Below are 24,600 nucleotides of genomic sequence, written 5' to 3'. Positions count from 1 at the left end.
ACATACAATTAAACTAATAAATTAGTAAATCAATAGTTAGAGCTGCTGAATCATGAGTTCGATTTTCAAAACATTGAGCCTGACCACTCGGTATTTCTATTTTTGTAAATAAGAAAGATCCGTTATTTTCCTATAAGAATTTAAGTGGAGTAAAAATAAATTGTAATAAGAGAGTTTAAGCGTACAAAAATGAATTATTAAAACGCCGAAGTGAAACTCGAGGCCACTGAGAGGAACTTGAAAAGAAAATCAAACCACAAACGAAACTGGGAAGAAGTATTCTTTCTTGTTCATGTCACCCATTCGGAAGAATCTCTCATGATACACAAAGGAACACGTCCTTGGTCCTGCATTTTCCAAGGTCTAACTTCGTTATTTATTTTTTAATACTTTTTGTAAGGTCCAATTTCTTCGGACTTTCGATTGAAATCTCCGCCTTTCCTTTTGCTATAAATTATGTAATTAAAAAAAAAGGGTGAACTTTGAAGCAAATGTACAAATATATTTTTTATTTTTGTACTGATTAAACAACTAGTATTTAAAGTTTATTATAAAAAATTGATTAATTCTAAAATATAGGAAAAAATAAAATCTTTTTAATATAATTTTTTCAATTACTAGACTCAAACTTAGAACATTTTTTCACCAAATAAGAGCTTAAAATCCCAATAAAGGATAATATACAACTCCACTTTAAAATCGATTCTTAACAACATGGAGTCACCCAAAGCATTTTGTCGTCTTCATTTAATAATTAAGAATATATTTAAGAAGATTTCATTTTTTTAATTTAAAAAAAATGCCTTTCCTCCATTTGCCTTTGTGGCTTTGTCTAACACATGACATAAGTTATTGACGGCAGTCAATAATCCTTCTGTCATTTAAACCGCCAATTTTGGATTATATAATTGGCAATGTTTAACGTGTTTTTTTTACGAAGAAACAATAAGAGTAAGACTGTCTTAGTAACAAAATACAATTAAAATTATAAATAAAAATCACAAATCAAGCCACGTAAAATTAATAATTATGATCTTATTTGATTTTTTATTAATTTTATAATTATTATTGTATTGTATATCTATAAATAAGAATATTCTTAACATACTAGTACACATTAACAAGTCAAACCCCATTTTGTGCAGCAGCTACCGCCTACCAACGACCCCGCCAGAAATGGAGCTACAGACTAACGACTACGCGGTTCTCTCCGCGATCTATGACCAATTAGATACTGCCACGTAACAATCATGCCAAGTCACCTCATTTCCTGAACTAGTATTGGCTGTACTTTAGAGATCACCGTCCGATTCTACTTCTAACAAATCCTAAATCTCTTACTTTCTAGTTTTTACTTTTTCCTCTTTTAAACTGAGTTATTTTTTTCTTTTTCTTTATTCGTCCAAATAAGACAGCGTAATCACAAACACATCCTCATCCGTGTGATCTCTACAACTCCAAAACCAATCCAACGGCTTGAAATCCCCATGAACAAATATAAATAAATCCCCAAAAGACATAAACAGCGTTTCTTGCAACCTTTTAATTCCGTATTTTCGTGTCTCTGTGCGCGTTCATTTTCTCTGCTGTGTGTTCCCGGAAGCGTTCATTTTCATTCCGTTTGTTTGTTTTCGGTTTCCGGTTTTCGGTTTCTCCGCCGTCTCCGCAGATAAAAAGAAGAAGAGGAGAAACGATGTCTTCAGCGGAGGCGGGGAGGATGGAGCCGCTGACGTCAGGTGCGAGCAACCGTATAATTCCGATCATGAAGGCTCTGAGAGCTTCATTGATCTTCGTCTACACGTTCTTCCTCTCGTTCGTTCTCTTCGTTCTCCCTCGCCGTTCTCGTCGTGGCACCCTAGCCGGTGCGCCGCCTTCGTCGCCGAGGAAGCACTTCAAGAAGAGATGGCTTGTTAGGGAGGAGGAGGACACGTGCCGGAGGAGAGCCCTCGCTCAGGGCGTTGGGATGGGAACCGATGACTGGCTATGCCGGTGGAGTACTTCAATCTTCTACGGCGTTAGGAACAACGCTCTTTTTTGTCGCCAGTGGTTCCCGGTTGCCGGTGATCTTAAGTAAGGGTTCTCTCTCTCTCTCTCTCTCTCTGCAATTTCGGTCAAAATGCGTGTTGCTAGTTTTGTTGTTACGAGAATTTTTATGTTGTTTTATGTTAAACGTATGGAGATCAAGCTTAATTGCATGGGATTTCAGCGTTAGGTAACTGAGACGGTGACTATGGATATGTAATTCTATTGTGAATGAGCTTAAAAAACCAGTAGCAGCTTGATTGAAGTTGTTAATGCTCCTTTGCTGTTGTTAATGCTCCTATGCTGTAAATTGGCCAAAAACTTGGAAGATGAACTCGGCTAAATTGATCATGCATGTCTTGAATTTAGTCTTTTCCTTCTGCGGATTATAGTAATAGACAATGATATATGAAAGAAAATTGTAATCATTGAAGCAGAGGGGTATTCTGCAACCTGCAGTTGTGTTGCTTTGTTTCACATTTGATTTAATTATTTTCTACTCTTTTCCTTTCAGGGGAATTCTGGTCATCATTCATGGGCTTAACGAACACAGGTAGTCTACTATGCTTTCTGTTTTTTCTGATATGTCCATTTTCAAGTGATTGTTATTTGTTAAGGCATTTGTAAGATGATAAGAATTACAGTTTTTCCCCTACCTCTAACCTAGAGTTCAATTTCAGTGGAAGATATGCTGACTTTGCAAGGCAATTAACATCATGTAGCTTTGGTGTCTATGCAATGGACTGGATAGGTAACTTTTAAGGCTCATGTTTTCATTAGGTCCCTTGAGATCCTGATTTATATGCATGGGCATCAACATGATTATATAGTTTTCTTTAGTAGTATATGATTATATATTTATATGTATATTCAACCCCTTTCTTTGGATTGTCTGTCGTTACCCCTTTTTTCTGACGAGTTTGGAGTTATTTGTTCACTTGTTACAGGTCATGGAGGGAGTGATGGATTGCATGGGTATGTACCATCTCTTGATCATGTGGTTGCAGACGTAGTAAGTATAAAATAATGCTCTATTCCCGGTTAATAAATATAGCCTCATTTGGTGGTAGTGGTTCTTCTAATGTAAAACATTTAAGCATCTATGTGGAGCCAACAATTCTTTTCTTGCTTTATTCACTCTAGTTGCACATTGATGATCTGGTTAATTCCCCACCCCACCCCACCCCACCCCAATCACTTTCATTGGCACTTCAAAATCTTATAATGATCATTATGCAGTCCTTTTCTTGTTCTCGTATGAGATCTATTGTTTGTGAAAATGTTACTCTATGATTTCCACTTTGCACTTTGATGGTGAATTAGCCATGATACAAAACAGGGTGCTTTCTTAGAAAAGATAAGATCAGACAATCCCGGTGTACCATGCTTTCTCTTTGGACACTCCACTGGCGGGGCTGTGGTTTTGAAGGTAAGGGTTGAAATCTCCTGCACAGCTTCATGAATTAATTTATCCATCGTCGAAGCATTAAATTTAATGGCTACATTTTTGTGTAGGCGGCCTCCCACTATCATATTAAAGCAATGGTGGAAGGAATCATATTAACTTCACCAGCGTTGCGTGTGAAGCCAGCTCATCCAATTGTTAATGTAAGTTTTGCATTTTGAAGGTTGTTCATCAGCATTACGCTTGAAATTTAATGTGTTTCTACTTTGCTACATACTGGATATGAAGTTATCATGAAAGTAATATTCCCTCTCCTCAACAAGGGGAAAAATTGCTATAGATAATAATAAATATGATCTACCATAGTCATAAATACCAGTTAGATTGTTATTGTTAACTGAGCGATCAAACTTGAGCCAGGATCATATGAGCTGTAATTAACTATAGCACAGCATTTGCAAGGGAATTTTGTCATATGATTTTTGTAAATTGGAATTGGATATTAAGATTTCCATCTAATCGTAAATGCTAGGAATAAGCACATGGAAGACAAGAGCTGAATTATTTATCACTATTTCTTCGCCGTAGCTTCCTTTAGATTTATGCATTCAATCATTCATCATGGTTTGCATAAAGGGATCAAAACTCCCAAGACTGTGCAAGCAGTACTAGTCTTTTTTTTTTTTAACCTCAAAAAAGTATTAATTTATAAAATTACTTAATTATAATTTTGCGTTGTAATATGTTTGTGATTGTGGACCTTTCTATTCTTGTCCATTCATGTTAAAAAGGATATGTCTGGTGTTGATACAGGCTATTGCTCCAATGTTGTCTCTGTTAGCTCCAAAGTACCAGTTTAAAGGAGCAAACAAAAGGGGTATTCCGGTTTCAAGGGATCCGGCGGCTTTGTTGGCCAAGTACTCTGATCCATTGGTCTACACTGGACCTATAAGGGTCCGAACGGGCCACGAAATACTGAGAATTTCCTCTTACCTTATGCGGAACTTCAAGTCTGTGACGGTGCCATTCTTTGTCCTCCACGGAACTGCTGATAAGGTTACTGATCCCCTGGCCTCACAGGATCTATACAACATGGCGGCTTCTGAGTTCAAGGAAATAAAGCTGTATGATGGCTTCTTGCACGACCTTCTGTTCGAGCCTGAGCGCGAAGAGGTTGCTCAGGACATCATTAACTGGATGGAAAAGAGGTTGTTAACTCTTTGAAAATGTTAATGATATCCGGGGTTCTTATTGCAAGGGCTAAGACAATAAAGAAAAGGAATGCCATGTCTGTTTTGACAGTATAAAAATGAAGTCGCCCCAGGAAAGGGCTAAAGGGTGGCGGAAGCAGTTAGGATTTTGCTCATTTCATCTCTTGAACTTAGGTATTAGATATAAAATATATTGGGATTCTCTGGGGATCGATGGTTTCATCAAGAAAACATGTACATTTATTAGCTGACTTTATAAGTTTCAGTATTGTTTTCTTCCCGCATTCTTCCAATTTGTGATCCTCTGATCTTTTCTATGTAATATATAAAATTATTGCACACTGTTTTTTCCTCTTCTTTTATTTGATATCTGCAGGATTTCAATTCTTTTAAGAAGTTCGTTTAACGTCCTAGCGGTTGCGGAAAGCGACGTAGATAATTTGAAGATTGCACTCTGAAAATCTAAAGTCAAATTGACGTAAATAGTTTACGAACGGCACCTAGTTATTTTCCTCTTTCTTGATTGCGAACTTTCGTGTGTCTTGTTTTACTTAAGGTGGGTTAGGAAGAAGGGGACGTTACAGGTCAAGAACAAGCAAAACAAAGAGGAATTATGCAATTTGTTGTCATAGGAGGAATTATGCCCTTTTTCTATTTTTGGTACTTCTATATCGGCTGCACGTAAGCTGATTGCCAATCATTCTAGGAAACAAGCTGAGGTTATTGTTTTCAACAAGAGAAGTGGTAAACATATTTGCCCCATTCTTCACCTTTTCTTCTTGCTCTTAATGCGATATCTATCATATTCATTTTTTTGTATGGAATGTGTTACTTTCCCATCTTTCAAAAGTTACTATACTTTTCTATTTTTTGGCGGAAGGTACAAGAAAATTTCTTACAACTCTAGGACTCAAGAAATTTAACAAAATTAAAACTGATTTGGATAAATAATTTACTTAATGGTGATGCTACATGACTAAGAACTTACCCTCATAATATAAGTTTTCAGGTTGCTGAACCTTGTAAGCATTCATTTGCAACAACCAGAAACTGCTAATTAATTCATGAACCTATATAGCGCTGCCATTTAGTTGGTTAGTAAATAGCTATGTTGACTCTCAAGGTATAAATTTTGAAAAAAAAAAAAGATATAACTTCTAGAAGATAGCAACGGAAAATGAATCTCGAAAGATATATTATAATCTCTATTTGACGAATAGTTTAATTTATTTTATGAAATGACTAGTTTAATCTTTTTGGGTAAAAATGAAGCTGGTGAATGTTAAATTAGTAATTTCATAAAAATATTAATTGACTAAGTAAGATAATATTTGAACGTTTGAATCATTTTATTAATTCATAAATCTTTCGAACACTATTTTATTATTGTTATCTTTTAGAGGTCCTTTTGTCAATTTAAAGCGTCTTATCTTTTGAGTATCAAATTAATGCACGATCATTTTGACTAATGCCTCACATTTTTGTATATATTACTTATATATACTATTTTGACTCATTAAAAATTATCGAGACTAAAATGATTCATGTATATACTTATATAGACTAAAGTGAGCATTAATTCAATAATTATTTAGTTGCAGTATTGTCCACTTTATTGCATAAGGGTTGTTTTGATATCCTTTCTCGCAAGATCTTCATATTAGCTATTATTTCGGATCGCGAGGAAGGTCGTGATTCTTGTGATTGCCTACACCCCGTTGATACAAAGACTGCGTTTATGAAATGTGATAGGTATGCATTTTAATATTTTATGTTAGTAATGGTGGTGAGTTGAAACTTTATTTTAGTGGTCTATCCTCAAATTTACTTGTTCTTAGTGCGATCACTTATTTAGTTGTTTTCTATTGTATACATACTATTTCTAAAGATCAAATTAAAAGACATAACATTTAAACAACCAAACGAATAACCATTTTTTGGTCGCATATTGTTTTTTTTAGGTGAGTTTGACCGTTCTTAATTCTAAGCATTACATCACAAAGTCATTTATGTTACACACTTACACATAATACTTTATGAATTCTTATTCACTATTTGGTCTCAGCAGATTTTCGAATGTCATTGCGCGAAAGCCTCAACTACGATGGCATGCTTGCTACTGCATCTTTCTTTTTTTGGTTGTTCATGGTATTTTTGTTTGATAGGCCAATGATTAATCCGTCGTAAATTTGAGTTCTATTTAAGAAATTTACTGTTGACCAATGGATTACTGCATACACAAGACAGAATTCGAATTCAATACTTATTTAAACAAACGAGTGAACTACGTATATAGACTGATGTAATGGGATTGGCTTATAACTGAAAATGAAGCAATATGAACCCAAAAATATTAATAATTGGCCACAACTTTGCTCCAAAATCCAAATGTGGGAGCCAAATCTAACACACGGTAAATTAAAAAAATCCATCACACACATATTTTCAAAAATTCTTTTTTCATATAGAAAGAAGAGTGGTGTATTTGTCCAATATTGACAAAGGGAGTATTTTGCAGGATTGTGGGTGTAGAAGCCTGACGCAACAGGCAGGGGAGTGTTACTATCATCTTCATTATCTCTGCAATTATACGAAACACCCCATTTCCAACAAAAATACCACCAATATTTTCGTATAGAAAAAAATCAGCTACATATTTCTAGTGTTTTGTATGGTGTCAAATGTTTCAATTATTTGATATAAAAATAAAAAATATGACCCACCTTAGTCTCACTCACTTTTTAGACAATTTAAGCACTACCATAAAATTTTCCTTTATTTCTTTCACATCTCTCAAAAGTATAATGTCATTTAAAGGTACAAGATCGAAAACAACAAACAGCATCAAATATATTATTCTGGCATAATAATCAAATCCTAGTTAATTTCAGACGCTTGCCTTGGAGCATGCAAGCTCAATCTTCTTGGCCATGAACTGAAGAGTGGAATCTATGTAAGAATTGAGATCTTTGAAACTCCAAGATTCCATTGGATCACACACAAAGCTCCACTCGATCTTGCAACCTTCCAATGATGAAGGCACAACCTTGATTGTGCCCACATAGTTCTTGAAGCCCAAGTTGCCATCAACAACATCATAGGAGAAACATCGTTGACCTTGGTCAACGGCAAGCAGCCTCTCTTTGACCCACAACACATGATCATCTTTAGGAGCGGAAGCACAATAGCGTGTGGGGCCAGGGTGGCCTTCAACACTCTCAACTTGGTAGCAAGTGTCTATTGGGATCAAGTTGTGTAGGTTGAAGAAATCCTCTAGTAAAGGCCATGCTTGATTTGCACTTGTGCTTTGAAGCTCAACAATGGATTTGCCTTCCCTATTGAAATGTGGGTGCTGAAGGAATTAATATAGCATAGTGGAAACAGAAAACTCTTGCAACCACTCATTAAAGAATCTAAGATCTAAGAAAATAATATTTTGTCTCTTTTGTAGCTGCTAAATTTTATGGTGTTTATAATTTCATGTTTAATTTATTTTTATGATAAATTTTAAATATTTAATAATTATTTATTTTTATATTTTTAAAATTAAATCTCTACCATATTGTTTACAATTTTATAAATGTTACTGCCAATATTTTGTTTGTTTTACACTTATACCCTAATCAATAATTCTTCATTTTTTTTTCTAGTAAAAGTATTGCCGTGTTGGTCTCTTATCGTTCTTCTTATATTTTTTAATTTTTAATATATATTTGACAATTGATTATATTTTGGAAATATTATTTTTTTTAAAAGACTCTAATAATAATTTATGTTTTAAAAAAGGAGAACAAATATAGTATGTATTTATTATTTTAATAAAATCTTTTTATTCAAGATTAATTTTATTTTTGCACATAATTAATTTCTGCTATTATTAAGAATTTTTTTAATTTTTTCTTAGACTCACTTTTTATTTTGGGAGCCTCTCAGATAAAAATATCAAAAATAATTTTTTTAAATATTTTTTAATAATTAAAATTTAACATATATAAATATAATCGATCATATTGTGTTATTTTTATTAAAATTAGATTGGATAAATCAATTTAGCCAAAAAAATCAATAAATTAAATTTTGAATCGGTTTAAATTAATATTTTTTTATAAAAAATGATTACAATGCTCTTATTATAAAAAATAACTAAAATACTCCTATTATATATGTATATATTAATTTTAAAAATTTTAAATTCTAATCCTATGACGACAAAGAACAAAAGAGTTAGAATTTAGTATTCTCAATAAATATATATATATATATAATATGAGTATTTTAGTTATTTTCTATAATAAAGGTATTGTAGTTATTTTTTATAAAAAATAATATTAATTTAGATCAGTTTAAAATTTGATTCACAATTTTTTTGAATAAATTAATTTGTCTAACCTAATTTTGATAAAATAATACGGTTTAATTGATTAGATATATTAAATTTTAATTATTAAAAAATATTTTAACAAAAGACTTCTTAAACATTTTTATGTTCTTTTTACTTTAGGCCATTGTTATCAAAAGGAAGTGAAAAAAAAAAATCTACGTGTACGTAACCTAAATTTGTAGCAAATGAATATTTTAAAGGTCTTTGCTGGGTTTAATTTCTCATATGGCGGATCTAATTATTAAGAAATGTCCTCATCTTTGAGAATGTTAAATTGTTAATGCTGACCCTTTATATATGTTCTTGCCTTGGCACAAAGTCTCTACAATAGTAGTACACTGGACTTATGAATGCTGCTCTCTAATGCTTTAATTTGTTTGATTGAGAAAAGAAAATGTAAAGCAAGAAAAAAAATGAAAATAAAAAGGAGAAAAAGTATATTTTTTTTCATTAATGTGTTTGGATCAGGAAAAAAGAGCACATTTGAGAAGAGAGAAAGTAAAAAATATGTACAACGACATATATAATTTTATTACACGAAAAATAATAAAATATAAATTTTACATGTATTTTAGTTTCGATTACACTTAAAAAGTTATAAAATTAGTTTATAACAATTAGTTTTAATTATCTATTAATTGTAATCTATTTATTCATATTATTATTACTTTTTAAAAGTAATTTATCAAAATTAATTTTTGAAAGATAAATTTTTAATATAATAAATATAAATATAAGAATATAATTATATTTTTTATATATATGAGGTTATATTGCAGAGGATATAGACAAAATTTGTGTTTGGGTTTGTTGAGTTTAATAAACACTAATAACTTTTTTGGTAATGACAAACATAATTTTAATTAAGTTATAGTCTAAAAGGATTTTGATGAAATTATTTAGTGTTGGAAGTCCAAATCACTCTTCATTAATGGAGGCCAGACAAAAAGAGCAATCAGCCCATTGTGTTGTTACTTGGACTGTTGTGTTTTGGACAAGATCAACAAAGTTACTAGTAAGTGGATCAAATCTATCTTCAATCTTAACCAAGTCCATTAGCATCATGAGAAAGAAAGAAAATGTGCTACGGTTACTTATTGGTCAGCGACAAACTCTTAAATGGAGTTCAGTATTGTAAAGAATTAGCCCTTGACCTATCGGGTTGGGAAATACCGTAGAAAACAAAAAAAAAATGTGTTACTATTATTGTACAATTCGGATAAAGCAATTAATCAAAAAAAATGGTGCTTCATTTTTTCATTAAATACTAAATCAGAAGAAAGAAAAGCAAATCTTGGAGACTATATCAATCAAATAAAAGTTGAAAGCAATTTGCTTAAATTAAGCTAAATCAGAAAAAAAATAAAATATTTTTAATAACATGCAATTTAATTACTTGTTAAATTATTCTTTTTTTGTATATACAATTTTGGATAACAAAAGAAAAATGGAGCCTACTTTTTTCTACTATGAATTAATGACTAATATTAAAATTTAGGACCAAATATAAGATTAAAGATTTAAATTTAACAAATTCATTAAAAAAATTAAATCAATAAAATTGTTGTTGCTCATCTTTCTTCTATTGTGCTTATCTCTGATCTCAAATTTCTGATTTTTAGATCTGGTTGAAGAAAAGAAAGGGAGGACTTCATCTGGGTAAATCAAGGGATGGCAATTCGAGCCGATATGCCCCACCTCGCCCTGCTTTAAATGGGGTGGATTTTTTCAACAATTGACCGAATATGAGACAGTTTTGGCCTTTTGGGTTCACTTGATTATTTTTTATTTGGATACGGGACAAGTATGGGTAATAGTTGCCTTACCCCATTAATAATAATAATAATAATAATATATTAAAAAATAAAATAAAGTCAATATTAATACCAGTTTAAAGGATACACCTTCAGTCTTTTTCATCCACACTCAGAAATTCTACTGCATCGGTTTCTTTTTTCTCTTCCTCTTATTCAATCATCTTCTAAGTACTTTTTTTTCTTATTTTAATGTATTATGAGACCATTTATATCTTATGTGTTATTATAAATAATTTAAAATTGTCTTTACGTTTAATTGAATCTATGAAGTATTTAATCATGTTTAAAATTTTATTAATTAGTTCAATTTAATTTATTTATTTTTATGTTTTAGATTTTTCTAAAAAAAACTATAAAGCAATCAGGTTGTGAGACGAAATGGGACAAGACAAGTACAGGGCAGGTATATATTTGCAAATTCGAGTATGGGTCAAAAATTAAAATACCCGTGAATGTTGGAGCGGATAATAGAACAATGGATCAAAACGGGTATAAATATTTAAATACCTGTCCCGTCCTATTTTACTTTATTGCCATTTCTAATTTAAATTAAGTAAAAAATATTTAATTTAAAACACTTCTAAAAATTTGTGTTTTAATATCAATTTTATTATAAATTTTTAATATGAAACTATAATTTAGTATTGAATTATTATCACATAATTAGATAATTTGACTTTAAACCTTAATTGTAAATATTAGTCTTACCGATCAGATTGAAAAATCAGTGAACTGGCCTTAAAATTGGTCTTGACAAAGTATAGGTTCGGATAAAGATAAGAATTGGTTTGATTCGTTCGGTTTTAATAAAATCAGTGAATCGACAAGTTTTAGATACTCGGACTGGTTCAATATTAAAAAAAAAACTAACCCACTGTCCTTAATAGGGCTGGAAGTGAGTCGAACTGAGTCAAGTTAGATCAAGCTCAAACTCAGCTCACAAAAATTGAGTTAGGCTCATGGCTCAACTCACTAACAATCGAGCCTATTTCTTAAACTCAAGCTTGGTTCACCGAAAGTGCATGAGCCGATTCGAGCTCACGAGCTTATTTAAATAATAGGAACATAACCTATAATTCTATATTAATAAATGATAACTTATATGTATTAAAAATATTAATTTTATATATTTTGTATCTATTAATTATATTTTTTATTTATTTCCTACATCAAAATCATATAAAAAATAATCATAAAATTTTAAATAAAAACATTAATATATATAAGATTATATATTATTATTTTTTATGTATATATATAATACATTTAATTTATAAGCTCAATTTTAGGCTCAAACTCGACTCATCAGCTCACGAGCTCAACTTATCAAGCTATTAACGAGTTGAGCGCGAGCTGGCTCATGAATTGACTTGATTTACTTCCAGCCCTAGTCCCCAACCCTAACCCACTATCCCCCAACCCACTCCTTCATTCTCTTCCTCTGAAATAGATGTGAAAGGGGCATATGGCCCCTCAACCTTCTCAATTCCCATCCTCACAGTGCCGCTGTCGCTGACATTGTAGGTCACCAGCTCCTCTGTGCCTTTACTGTTGTCGCATCATCTGTACCTCCGTCCGCGTCACGTCGCGTCGTGTGCCTCTCTTGTCGTCGTTAGTTTGCGCCTTCCTCTTCGTCTCTCGTGTGCATCTCTCATCGTCGTCAGTCTCTGCACGGTCCTCTTCTCTGCTTCGACGTGCTTGTTTTCCCTCTTCTCTGCCTTCGTTCTGCCTTCAAAGGTAAGCTTTTTAATCTTTTCCTTAATTATTCAGTTACTGGATTATAATCTGTTTAACTGATTAATACTAATTAATTGATTAACTGATGGGTTAAGTTTCATTTTGGTCCCCAACGTATAGGTCGAAAATCGGAATTGTCTCCAACTTTTTTTTTCTCACGAAATGGTCTCCAAAGATTCAATTTGTTTTAAAATCGTCCCTCGAACGAAAATACCCTTCTCCATTCACCCCAAAATCAACCACCACCACCAGAACATAAGCCTACGCCCAACCAGAACCACCACCACCACCACTAGTATCATCATGGTCATCGTCATCTTCATCAGAATTTTTTCCAAAAATCAACCAGAAGCCCAAGCTGAACAAGAACCCACCACCACCACCACCATTGTCATCATGGCCTCATCATCATCATCATCAGAAAATTCAAACAACATGCACTTTGAACAATAATCAACAAATTCAGCAACAACAATATTCAAAATTCAAATTTCAGCAACAACAATATTCCACAAAAAATTTCACAAAAAATTCAAAATTTCACAAAAAATCTAATTCAAAGAAGCTGGTGGTGGTGCAGTGGTGCGGTAGTACGGTGCGTCAGGACAGCATCGCGGCAAGACGGTAGGGCGGCAAAGAGAAGAAGAAGAAGAAGAAGAAGAAGAAGAAGAAGCCGGTGGTGTGGTGGTAGTGGTGCAGTGCGGTGCGGTAGGCCGCAGGGCGGCGAAGAAGAAGCTGGTGGTGGGGTGCGGTGCGGCAGGTAGCAGACCGGAACGAAACACGGTAATAATTATAAATCAATAAACAACTACTAGTTAATATTTTTATGAAATCAATAAATTATTGTTGAATTTCAAAAATCAAAATTACAAAATTTGGGTAAAGTGGATCGAAAATTTGAAAAATTCTCAATTGCAATAGCAGAGGGTGTGATTCTCTTCAAGTTATAAAAAACCCTGCAATTACTAGACTAAATTTATTTTTTTGTAATATATTGTGTTTTTTATAAATATATTATTAACTATTAGACATATCCCTATTAATAATTTTATGTAATAACTTTTTTAGTCATGCAATTTTAAGATATTTTTTATTTTTTTATTCTAATAAATAATATTTATATTAATTTAATTTTTTTATTTTATATTTATTTTTTTAAAATTAATTATTTTTTAATTATATATAATTATTTAAAAATAAATAAAATTTTTTTGTTAATCATAACATATTTTTGTTGTTAATAATTATATGACATTTATTAATATTAATATTTTTTAACATATATTTAAATAATATAATAGATATTAATTGATTAATAAATTAGAAAAAAATTAATCTAATATAAAAAATTAAATTTTATATAATTATTTAATTATGACCAAATTAACCAATTTAACTTGTGACTTACTAGTTAAATCAATAACTTAATGATCTAATAATTTAGTTGGATCGATTGTCTGTTCGATTTTTATAACTATAATTTCGATCCTTCAAATTTTAAAGCCATTAAAACAAATTAACATTTTTAACTTTCATAGATCATCAATTTATTTGCAATGCTATATGCATATTAACAAAAGAAAAAATTACCGTATTTAATGAGAATAAAATAAAATCTATTTATCATTTTTTTATTGGAGGTGTGTCTCATAGTCACCACTAGCCACCATAAATGCGGCCACCAGAGACTTGGCCTATTTTATTTTATAATTTTTTTATTGAGGGGTAATTTTGTAATAAAAAAATAAAATTGGTAAAAAAGCCGATTTTAAAACAAACTGAAATTTTGAGAACCATTTTGTAGCAAAAAAAAAGTTCGGGACGATTTCGATTTTCGATCTCTACGTTGGGGACCAAAATCGAACTTAACCCTTAACTGATTCAATTGATTCTTGATTATTGTTGATGATAATGTGTTGATTCTTAACAGATTATTCAAGTTTTGTTGATACATTGTAATATATGTAAGTTTAGTAGTTGATTGATGTTTTTTTCCTCTTATTAGTGCTATTTAAAGTTGATTTGTTGCTATTTTTATATAATTACCGTACTGATTTTATACTGTTGGTATTGTTTTTATATTGTTTTAAAAATTTATATTATTGGACAGTGGATAGGTTATTGAACCGAGTCAACTGGTTTAACTTGGGGTTCACTTGTTGAATCAGTGATCCAATAACTTAGTCTGTTTTATTATTGGTTCGATTTTGATAACTATATTTTAGGCGGTATAAATGCAAGATTTAATAAATTATAATAAGATTTTGTTTGAATTGACTTTTTTTTAAGTGAAAAAAGTAATTTTTTTAATGAAATATTTTTATTTGATTTAAAATCTATTTAAATGTGTTTTAAAAAATATTTTTATTAAAAAAACAAATTATTTATTTTTTTTAAAAACTAACAATACTTTATTATAAAAAAATAAAAATAAAAGATATTTTTTAATATTTTTTATTCTTTTAAATATAAAATAATTTTTGTTCGTTAAATAATTTTGTTTACAAAAAATAAAAAAATAAGTATTTTTTTCAAAAACTAATCCAAACTTATCCTAAAACCATTGTTAAAAATAAGTTTGACTTATTTGAAGGTTATTTTTTTTTTCGTTTTGGACAGACTCTAAAAAAGCAAAACTATTTTTAATTGGGCCGAAATCCAAGGTCCATATGGGCATCTCACTAGCATCACCCTTGCATTGTTTGTAAATTTAACTCTGTTGGGGAGCAAACTGAAATTAACGCATAGTTATTTCATCAGCCACTCGCTTTCGCCACCATATTTTTTCTATTCTTCTCTCTCTCATGGCTGGTAGTGGTGGTGGTGGTTTGAAGCTGTTAGTAGGGTCAGCCATCAAGCAAGGAGTCACGGAAGCTCGGGCCCGAATCTTTGGCCACCAGCTGAATCCAACGGGCCAGAAATCGGCCCACAAGATTCTCCGTCAAAAGCTCTTCGGCGAGAAGGTAGCGCAATGGTACCCTTACGACATCAAAAAGGATGACCCTCTGGTCATGGCTCGTCAAGAACAAGAGTAAGTACCTTCTCTCTCCCTCATTACTTTCGCTCACACTCTGTTCCACACTTTAGTTCAATTTTCACAATGCCCACTATGTGTTTGTGATTTTGTCTCTGAAAGTTTTCGTTCTATTTTTTTGTTTTTGGGGTTTGATGTGATTTTTCAGCATGTGTGAATGAATGCGGTGTTCTTATTTTTATCAATGAAATAAATGGTGTTATAAAGTTTTTTGTTTTTGACTTATTAAAAAAATAAATTATTAGATGGGGCTATGGTTTTTGAATGGCTCATGTAATCAGAGTATTCTAAAAGGTCCATTATATGAGTTATTAGTTGGTTAATATTAACGAGTTCTCAACAATGACTTACTTATAGATTTTGATACTCTTTAGTCTAACCAGGTGTACATTTTGTAGTTGCTACTTAACTTCATGTATCTATATCAGTCAATATTAGATGGATCAACTATTTCTGTACCTTGATCTGTTTGGTTGAGGTTATTTAAGTATGGTGAATGAGCTCCATTAATTTTGGATGTTGAGTGCAATGATGTGTAGTGTGGACAACAATTTCTGTATAATTTTTACACTACCTTAACTGCTTAACATTAAAAGCGAAAATTGATATTGTGAATAAATGAATAAATTTGATGTCACCATTTGATTGTTTGAGATTTTAATTCCCAAGGGAAAAATGTTATCTTCTTCCTTTGTCACATTTTTCAGATATTTGTGTTATCCCAATTAGACTATATATATATATGAGCTTCTTGTTTAAATAGAAATGACAGATGGCTAAACAATGCATCTCTTATTTAGTTTAAGGCTTTTTACAAGTTAATGAAGTTAGAAATGATCTTCTATCAATGATGGTATTTTTTTCTATTAACTTAGCTAAAAGTGCTCTACTTTTTCCTCAATATGCAAACTTATTTGATAGTTTAATCTAGCAAGGTTTGTGTTCTCCGTTGTGAAGTTGGCTGTGTTGTTTTGCACCAAAGTGCACTATTGTGATGCAAATTTATGAATGTCTAGGATTTAAGCATCTGCAATTTTTAAAGGATGCCCTTTAATCCTTTAATATTACAATCAAAATCATTTATTATTCTTTTTTCTCTTTTATCCGTTACTATCATGTTTTGGTATATCCTTGGACAAGATCAATGACATTGGTTCAAAGATGGACCTTAAAGTGGGAGTGATAGATAAAAAGAACAAAATTATTTGCACTCATTCTAGGAATTTGATGATTATGTTATCTCGTTCTTTCTAGGCGTTTATCAAAACTTGAAATGTTGAAGCGACGTGGCAAAGGACCACCAAAGAAGGGCCAAGGCAGGCGTGCAGCCAAACGCAACAAATAAACTGCAGTTTACTTGTGGCTGGAATCATCACACACCGTTTACTGTTTCGGGTTAGACAACTACCTTTTGATGTCTAAACTTTTAATTTGATTTCTTAAAATTATAGAACTTGTCTTGCCTTTGTCCTCAATGTGAAATCTCTATAGAAAGTGGAAGACGTTAACCTAATAATCATTGCATATTTGTCCTTGTGCTAATTAACTATCCACATCTTGATTCAGTTTATCTTGGATGTTGGCTTTGAATGCAATCACGATGTTATAAGCTACCTTATGTTACTCTTCTTTTTTCATATGGTGGATCACATAATTTATATACTACAATTCGTACTAAATTTATAGTTCAAAAAGCGAGTGATGCAAAATTTCCAATGCAATATTGTGAAAAACTTCCAAAGTGGCTGCAATGAACTAGTGGGTCAATGCTAATCTCTTTTCAATTAGGCCTATTATGGGTTCCTTGGATTTAGTGCTCTGCTATGTATGAATTTGATGTTTATTTGTCTTTGAAATCTTTGTTTAAGGACATGCAATATTTCAGGGGGAAAAAAGTTGTATAAAATGGTTTCAATTCAACTCATACAACTCAATCCAATCCAATCCATCTTAAGAGCCCGCTCATTTAAGCTGGTAAACAGGTTGGTTCGACGAATTTGATCTATTTTGATTTTTGACGGGCCAAACGTTAAGTAATGAACTAATGATGCATATCCCTATGAAAAGCTTAACATTGTCGTAATTTTTATTTCCAAAGTACCCGTTGAGCTTGGGTGCTCACATTCCTTTATTTTCAACCAAATTATAACTCCTCTTATAATCAAAGCTCAACCTCGATCATAATCGATTACTGACTCAAAAGCAACGGTCATATTTTCGTTATAATTTGAAAATGGGTAAATATTTTATTCCCATTATAATTATTTATAACTCGATGGTCGAAGATTTGAAAAAATAAACAATTAGATGTCCACCAATAAATTTATAAAAATAGAGAAACTCCAAGAAGTTAAGGGCATATACTAAATCATAAATATTCTGCGAAGTTATTATTTTGTTTTAGCTGACTTGAGTGTTAGTGTTTTTCACTTATTTACAAGAATAAATGGTCAAATTAGTTTCTAAAAGATTTTTTAATCAAATTTATCTTTCGAAGATTTTAAGTTAGTCATTTTAGTTCTTACGTTACTTTTGTTGCTAACGGTGTCAAAGTTTATTGATGTGACATGTTAAGTGACATCACAATACACATCTAGTAGTTCTAATTGGCGGCTAACATAGTAAGTTTATAAAATTAAGTCAAATAAACTCTAAATTGAGGGATTTTAATGCTTTAAGTTCCCTCCTCAATTAGGTTTTGATTTGATCCAATTTTATAAGCTTATCATGTTAATAGTCAATTAAGAATCTTATATGTGTGTTGTAGTATTATTTAACGTGCCACATAAACAAATTTTGACGTCGAATAAAAGAAATAATAGAAGGACTAGTGCGATTAATTTAAAATCTTTGAATGACGAATTTGATTAAAAAAATCTTTTGAGAATTAATTTAAAAAACAAGTGATCTTTTAAGAACGAATTTGACCTTTTATCCTTATTTACAAGTAGTGACCCTCTATATTTTTTGATACCAAAATACACCTCATCTGTTGAAGAAAAAGCAGATTCTACTTCATCCAAATGAGTGAAAAACACTAACACTATGCGTGTAAAAAGTAAGTGATATCAATAGACATAACCTACTTTGTTTTATAGTGTTCTAATAATAATAATAATAATAATAATAATAATAATAATATGCACAACAATACACAGAGATGTTGATCCATATTGGGAGCATATTAATTAGAACTTGGCTGCTGAAGACAGAGAAATAGAGAATTAGTTGTTGGAAGAAATCATGGTGCTGACCAAGTGAAAAGGACATGGCATTGTTGTCTGGTTTTCTATGCGGATCATATACGTGTTCTTGAAGTAGAAACCCAACAACATTAACACCACACTGACACCAACTCATCTTTGTATATCAATAGTGTTTGTAAATCAGCATTCACTAATATTGATAGGACCACCATTTTAAATTTTAATACCCTGTACCTAGGTAGGTATGTTGCTTACAATTACTAAAAATATTTTGAATATTAAATAGGGCCACAAAATTCATTCAAGGGTAAAATAACTCATTCCAATGAAGAGATTATGCTCTCAGCTCGTGTAATTAAAGGGTATATTGTTCTTTTATGAAATGTTAATGAATCTAATTAATATTAGTCAAATTCTTAATAATAAAATATTTTGATTATTTATATAAAAAAACAAATAAACATAAATTAACGGGTACTCTTCATATATCAATATCATTCTCTAGTCTCAAGTATAATAAGGGGAAGACCCTGAAATCTTCAACATATATAATACGCACACAAGACACTAACGCAATACATAGATAAGCTATTAATATTAATGATCATATCATGGATCACTACAAAATATGAAATTAAATTTCGACATTGATAAATTAAACATATAGAAAGTGGTAGAATATTGTATAACGAATCTTGTGTTGTGACTATTTTCGATATGAACAAGCAGAAGACTTTTACCAGAAATTAAATAACATAATGGAATTCAGTTACTTAACAAACATAATTATAAATGCATAATAGTACTAGTACTAGTCATGATGAGAGACTAAACAAAAGGCTAAAAGCTACATGGGATTCGTAATTGATACTATCATCATTACCGTAGGCCATGGTCGGAAATAAAATAAACAAAGTGCTCCAATTATACATGTTGCCTAGTGTTACTTTTACATCTAAGTTGGAAATTTAATATGGATAATGTAGGGATAAAGGAAAACTCACGCCTACCCAAAGTTTTCATTTGAAGCCTCCTCCTCCACTGTAATGCATTCATAATTAATAAATAAATTAATTAATTATTTATAATAATTGTGTGCGTAATCTGTGACTGAGAGTCACTATTGCTTTTTCTTGACACATATCAATTATATTATTTCATGATTTGTATAATAATAATTGACAGATAAAAGAAAATATCTCACTAATTTATAATTATATTTTAAATTTTATATATTACACTAAAGTGATATCAAGTTTTCCACACATATATACCAAGGTGGGTCCACAAGACCACACTAGCACAGATGAGTAATTGGGACCACTCAGAGGGGTAACAAAGTCGCCACCAGCAGTTTTGGGTTGGTGGTTATACTCAGTTATATTATACATGTTCTACTTAATAATTCCAATCTTATTCTCAAGTTGGCCAAGGTAAACTCACTATTAAAAAAATCATTTTTAATGGTTATTTATTTTATTTTTAGTAATAATAAATATAATTATTAATATATTTATTGGTAATTAGATAATAGACGTCTTATATTTTATTCTTAAAAAGTTTTAGTAGTAATGATATAATTATTAGTAATAATTTTTTAATAGTCACAAAAAGTATATAATTGTCATCCTTTTTTTAAGGTAGTAAGTTATATTTCATTAATTATTGAAAAATAAAATACAAAGATATTGAAAAATAGGACAACATAATAAAAGATAGAATTTCTTAAAACAATATACTGAAAGTATTCATTAAATATGGTACATGATCGAAAAATAAAAAAAAATCTCAAAGAAAAAATAATAATAAGTTAAATTGAATAAAATTAACAGTTTGTCTCATGGAGATGATAATCTAAACGGAAAATTCTTTGGATTTCACGGAATAACTTGACAGAGCTTGCTAAAATAATAGACGACATTGAAGTAGATAACGACAAATAATAATAACAACAAATATATAATTGACGCAAAAATATAAATTAAATAAGATATATAATGACCATTATATTATGGGCAAGTTACATAATTAAAATGAATTAGTTTGGAATATATCCAATTGCAACTTTCTAAAAAAGAAGACATATTTGCAACTTTTTTTATGCTATGTAAACTGTTACTGCCTGTAGCAGTTTTAACTTGAACATAATTCGCTACAGGTTAGCTGGATTACGTACGAAAAAGTGTTGAGCAGAAACTGTTAGAGGTTGCAGCGGTTTATGAAGAAACGTTGGTATGCATAATCCACGGAGGCTCTAACGGTAGTTTACGTTTAGCTGGTTTGTCTATATATACAAGTGCAAGACAATTGAAAAGAAGTGGAGATATTTAGAGATCCAATTAATGGAATATAAATTAAAATACTATCTTTGACAATTTAAAGTAAAAAGAAAATTTATTAAATAGATAAAAAATGTATTAGATGTAAATAGGGTATCAATGTGGATTGAATCGTTCAAAATTTCAATTCAATTCGCAATAAAATCATCGGATCGGATCCAATATCTATATTTTTTATAGTTTAGATCTGATCCACATATTTGCAAATCAGATATATTTTATAATAATTTTTTATTAATTTTTAAAATATACATATTTAGTATAAAATGATAAAAATCGTTATAATAGTTAGTTACTTTACTCATTTAAACTCCAAATAAATGATTATCACAAGATAATTATTTAGCATTATCTCTTAACTCTCATTATAATTCGAAATAATAATAATAATAATAATAATAATTTATTTTTTGATTATGTTACTAATTGTAATTTTTAATTATAATTATTTTATTATTTCAAACATTCTTATATTTTAATTGCTTTCTATACGTATATATGTCAAATGTAGTATATATATCTATCATAATTAATCCTAATAGTGATGATAATTAGCTGATTTTAAATAAAATTACTCAACTTAATCCTACTATTCATATTTATAATAGAAAATCTAAATGTCAATTTAGTTATATTTAAAGATTATCAAAAATTTTACACATTAAAATCTACTTGAAAATAATCAGCTTCGTGTAAATTACTAGAATCTTTCATAAATTGAACATACTACCGTTTTTTCATAAACTGCTATAACCGTAACGATTTATGTATTGCTTGAATCTTTCAAAAATCGTTAGAGTCTCTAATAATTTCTGCTCAACACATTTTTTACATAATCCACACTAACCTGTAACAGATTATGTTCAAGTTAAAATTGCTACCGCGAATAGCGATTTACATAAAATAAAAAAAAGTTGCAAATATATCTTTTATTTTAAAAGATTGTAACCGAGTAAATTCCAAACTAATTCATTTTAATGATGTGACTTGCCTTATATTATTGTCACTAAAATTTTTTCACTAAAATTGATTTGTTATAGTGATTGTTTGACGTATTATATCCCACTGAAAATTTGTATTATGTGTATTTCATACAGAAATAATATTTACATTTACTATTTAATAATATATATGTAGAATGAATTTCGTGTATTCTATGGGAGTTTAAAATTCTATGCTCGCCTTTTGTTATATTCCTCTATCTTTATTATTTTTTATTTTAAAGAAAAATAAGAGAATAGGACATAAACCTAATTTAAATGGAATTCAAATCTCATTTAATATTAAGTTATGTGTGAATTGACAACATATTCTATACACATCATATTTAGGAAAGCAAAACTCTATCCCATTTTAATTTGATGCTCATTAAAACCTTTAGCACCACACAAAGACAAGGACTTCTTCACAGACCTTTACTTTAATTAATATAAACAATTTTAAGAAGAAGAAAAAAGAGACATACAAAAGGAAAAGGAATATGTGCACACATATGAAAATGAATTAAATATTAACACAATGATAACAAAAGAAAATCCAATAGCAAGGAAAGAGTAAAAGGTAGTAAAAAAAATAAAGAAAAAAAAAGTTTAAAGATAAAAGAAGGCATGTACAATAAAAATGTCATGATTAGTCTATCACTAGCAACCATATATTATACATTTATATAAATATCCAAAACATCAATAATAACAAAAATAACATCAATCTAAGTTCCTCCTTCTCCGGCCTTATCCTAGCTACCTTTTCTTCTTTCTTTTTTCTTCTTATTTGCTTTCCTTTAAATTCCTCTCCCCACAAACCAACTCTCTTCACTTAATTCCCTCACCTTGTCCTTATATATATACACACCTTATAACTTATTGTACCACACTTATTAGCTTCTTGTGCGTGTGAATGTGATAACTTAGTAAGTCTATAATAACCCCTTATATATATATTTTCTAGTACATATACAACACTACCAAGCTATAACATCATGAAACCACACAAATCCACATCAACACCACAATTTCCTAATAACGTGGCTGATATCACGTGCATTGACCAACCAATTGTGGCGGAGAAGGCTTGCAAAACGGTGCGTTTAATAGGCTTCCTTATCCAAAACGGAGTCTCCAAGAGTAACATCAACATGCAAGATTTTATGAGAAGGGGGAAGAGTATAGGGAAGGCGCTAAACAACGCCGTGGCACGTCACCACGAGGCACTCACGTGTCGTGGTGACGCGGCCACGGAGTTTGTTTCTCCTTTGGATTACCAGTTCAGCTGCAGCGGTAGTCCGCCGCGGCCGTCTTATTATGCGGCCAGGCGAAGGCTCTCCCCGATCCCTACGGCACATGGAGAGAGGCATTCCCCGCAAGCTCATAAGTTTGCGAGGATGTGTCGTGGCGGCGGGGAGGGCGACGCGCTGGTCAGGCATTACTATCCGGTGAGGAGGCGCGTGAAGATTGCGGCTGCGGGATCCCCGTCCGCGGCTTCTTCTTTGGCAGCAGCGGAGGAGGAGAAGGAGGAGTTCCGGGTGGATGAGGCGGCGGAGGAGTTCATCGAGAGGTTTTATAGGGATCTGAGGTTGCAGAAATGGTTGGATCATTGTTGCTAGTATGTGTACGTTAGAATTTTGAGCGTCCACGTGTTAGTTGGTGATTGGACGTGTTCGATCGAGAGTTTTGAGGTTTAAGCTTTCCTTAATTAACATGTAAATTAATCTTTTACATGCTTATAGTGTAATATATAAAAGCAACATGTGTGATGGGTTTCGTAATTATTTTACATATGTTGAAAGATTAATTTACATGTTTAAAATAGATAGCTTTTTTCCAAATTAAAAATTCACCGTTCTCTTTAATTTTGAAGTGTTATATGATTCGAAGTTGAATTCTGGAGGATGTATCTGATCTTTTAGCTAGGGGAAAAAAAAGAAGCTTTAATTCTTCCACTCACTTATATCATGTTTTCATGTTTTGATACTTTAATTATTTAAAACTAATTAAGAGAAACACGTTATAACTAATAATAATTCTAAGTCATTCTCATATGTTTGTTCTTACTTTGTTTTCATTTTTTTTAGCAGCAGCAGTGAATTTGCTGTTATTACCTTGTAATGCATAAGCATTAATTAATACGTTTAGCTTCTTAATATATAAGTTTTCGTAGTAAGAAACGGAAAAAATTAGACAGTTAATAATATCAGCTAAAAATATGTCAAGCCATGCTTTAGGGCAAAATATAAATAAAAAGAAACGATTAATGTGATGAGTTACATATCATGTTAAGTCAACAAATTAGATCAGAGTATTACCCATAGCAAATCCTTAAATGAGATTTAACTCTACAATGAATTAGTTCTTTATTTATTGAGTTGGAAGATACTGTGCAAAAAAATTAAAGAATCATGCTGTATATGATTTATTTTTAAGTAGATGATAATGTAATTTAAAATTGACGA

General features: G+C 30.9%; 4 protein-coding genes across 4 annotated transcripts; 3 read left to right on the top strand and 1 right to left on the bottom strand.

Moving 5' to 3' along the window:
* Positions 1-1,525: 1,525 nt before the first annotated feature.
* On the top strand, positions 1,526-4,979 carry LOC107470775 (uncharacterized). The gene is made up of 7 exons (XM_016090196.3): positions 1,526-2,070; positions 2,537-2,575; positions 2,703-2,773; positions 2,970-3,034; positions 3,362-3,451; positions 3,538-3,630; positions 4,241-4,979. Exons 1-7 carry the CDS (start codon positions 1,694-1,696, stop codon positions 4,649-4,651), a joined length of 1,146 nt encoding a protein of 381 aa, XP_015945682.1. The 5' UTR covers positions 1,526-1,693; the 3' UTR covers positions 4,652-4,979.
* A 2,417-nt stretch (positions 4,980-7,396) lies between these two features.
* LOC107470691 (lachrymatory-factor synthase) lies at positions 7,397-12,329 on the bottom strand. Its single transcript, XM_021134052.2, has 2 exons — positions 12,246-12,329; positions 7,397-7,990 (listed from the first exon to the last, which is right to left on the bottom strand). The coding sequence occupies exons 1-2, from the start codon at positions 12,327-12,329 to the stop codon at positions 7,526-7,528; spliced, it is 549 nt and encodes a 182-aa protein (XP_020989711.2). The 3' UTR covers positions 7,397-7,525.
* A 2,946-nt stretch (positions 12,330-15,275) lies between these two features.
* On the top strand, positions 15,276-17,220 carry LOC107470737 (uncharacterized). The gene is made up of 2 exons (XM_016090149.3): positions 15,276-15,604; positions 16,862-17,220. The coding sequence occupies exons 1-2, from the start codon at positions 15,378-15,380 to the stop codon at positions 16,950-16,952; spliced, it is 318 nt and encodes a 105-aa protein (XP_015945635.1). The 5' UTR covers positions 15,276-15,377; the 3' UTR covers positions 16,953-17,220.
* Positions 17,221-22,871: 5,651 nt separating this feature from the next.
* On the top strand, positions 22,872-23,916 carry LOC107470741 (uncharacterized). The gene has a single exon (XM_016090151.3). The coding sequence runs from the start codon at positions 23,131-23,133 to the stop codon at positions 23,752-23,754; it is 624 nt and encodes a 207-aa protein (XP_015945637.1). The 5' UTR covers positions 22,872-23,130; the 3' UTR covers positions 23,755-23,916.
* Positions 23,917-24,600: the final 684 nt, after the last annotated feature.

Source organism: Arachis duranensis, chromosome 10 (assembly GCF_000817695.3).
Source record: "Arachis duranensis cultivar V14167 chromosome 10, aradu.V14167.gnm2.J7QH, whole genome shotgun sequence".
NCBI classification, from domain to species: Eukaryota; Viridiplantae; Streptophyta; class Magnoliopsida; order Fabales; family Fabaceae; genus Arachis; species Arachis duranensis.
This window is presented reverse-complemented; position numbering and strand designations above follow the sequence as displayed.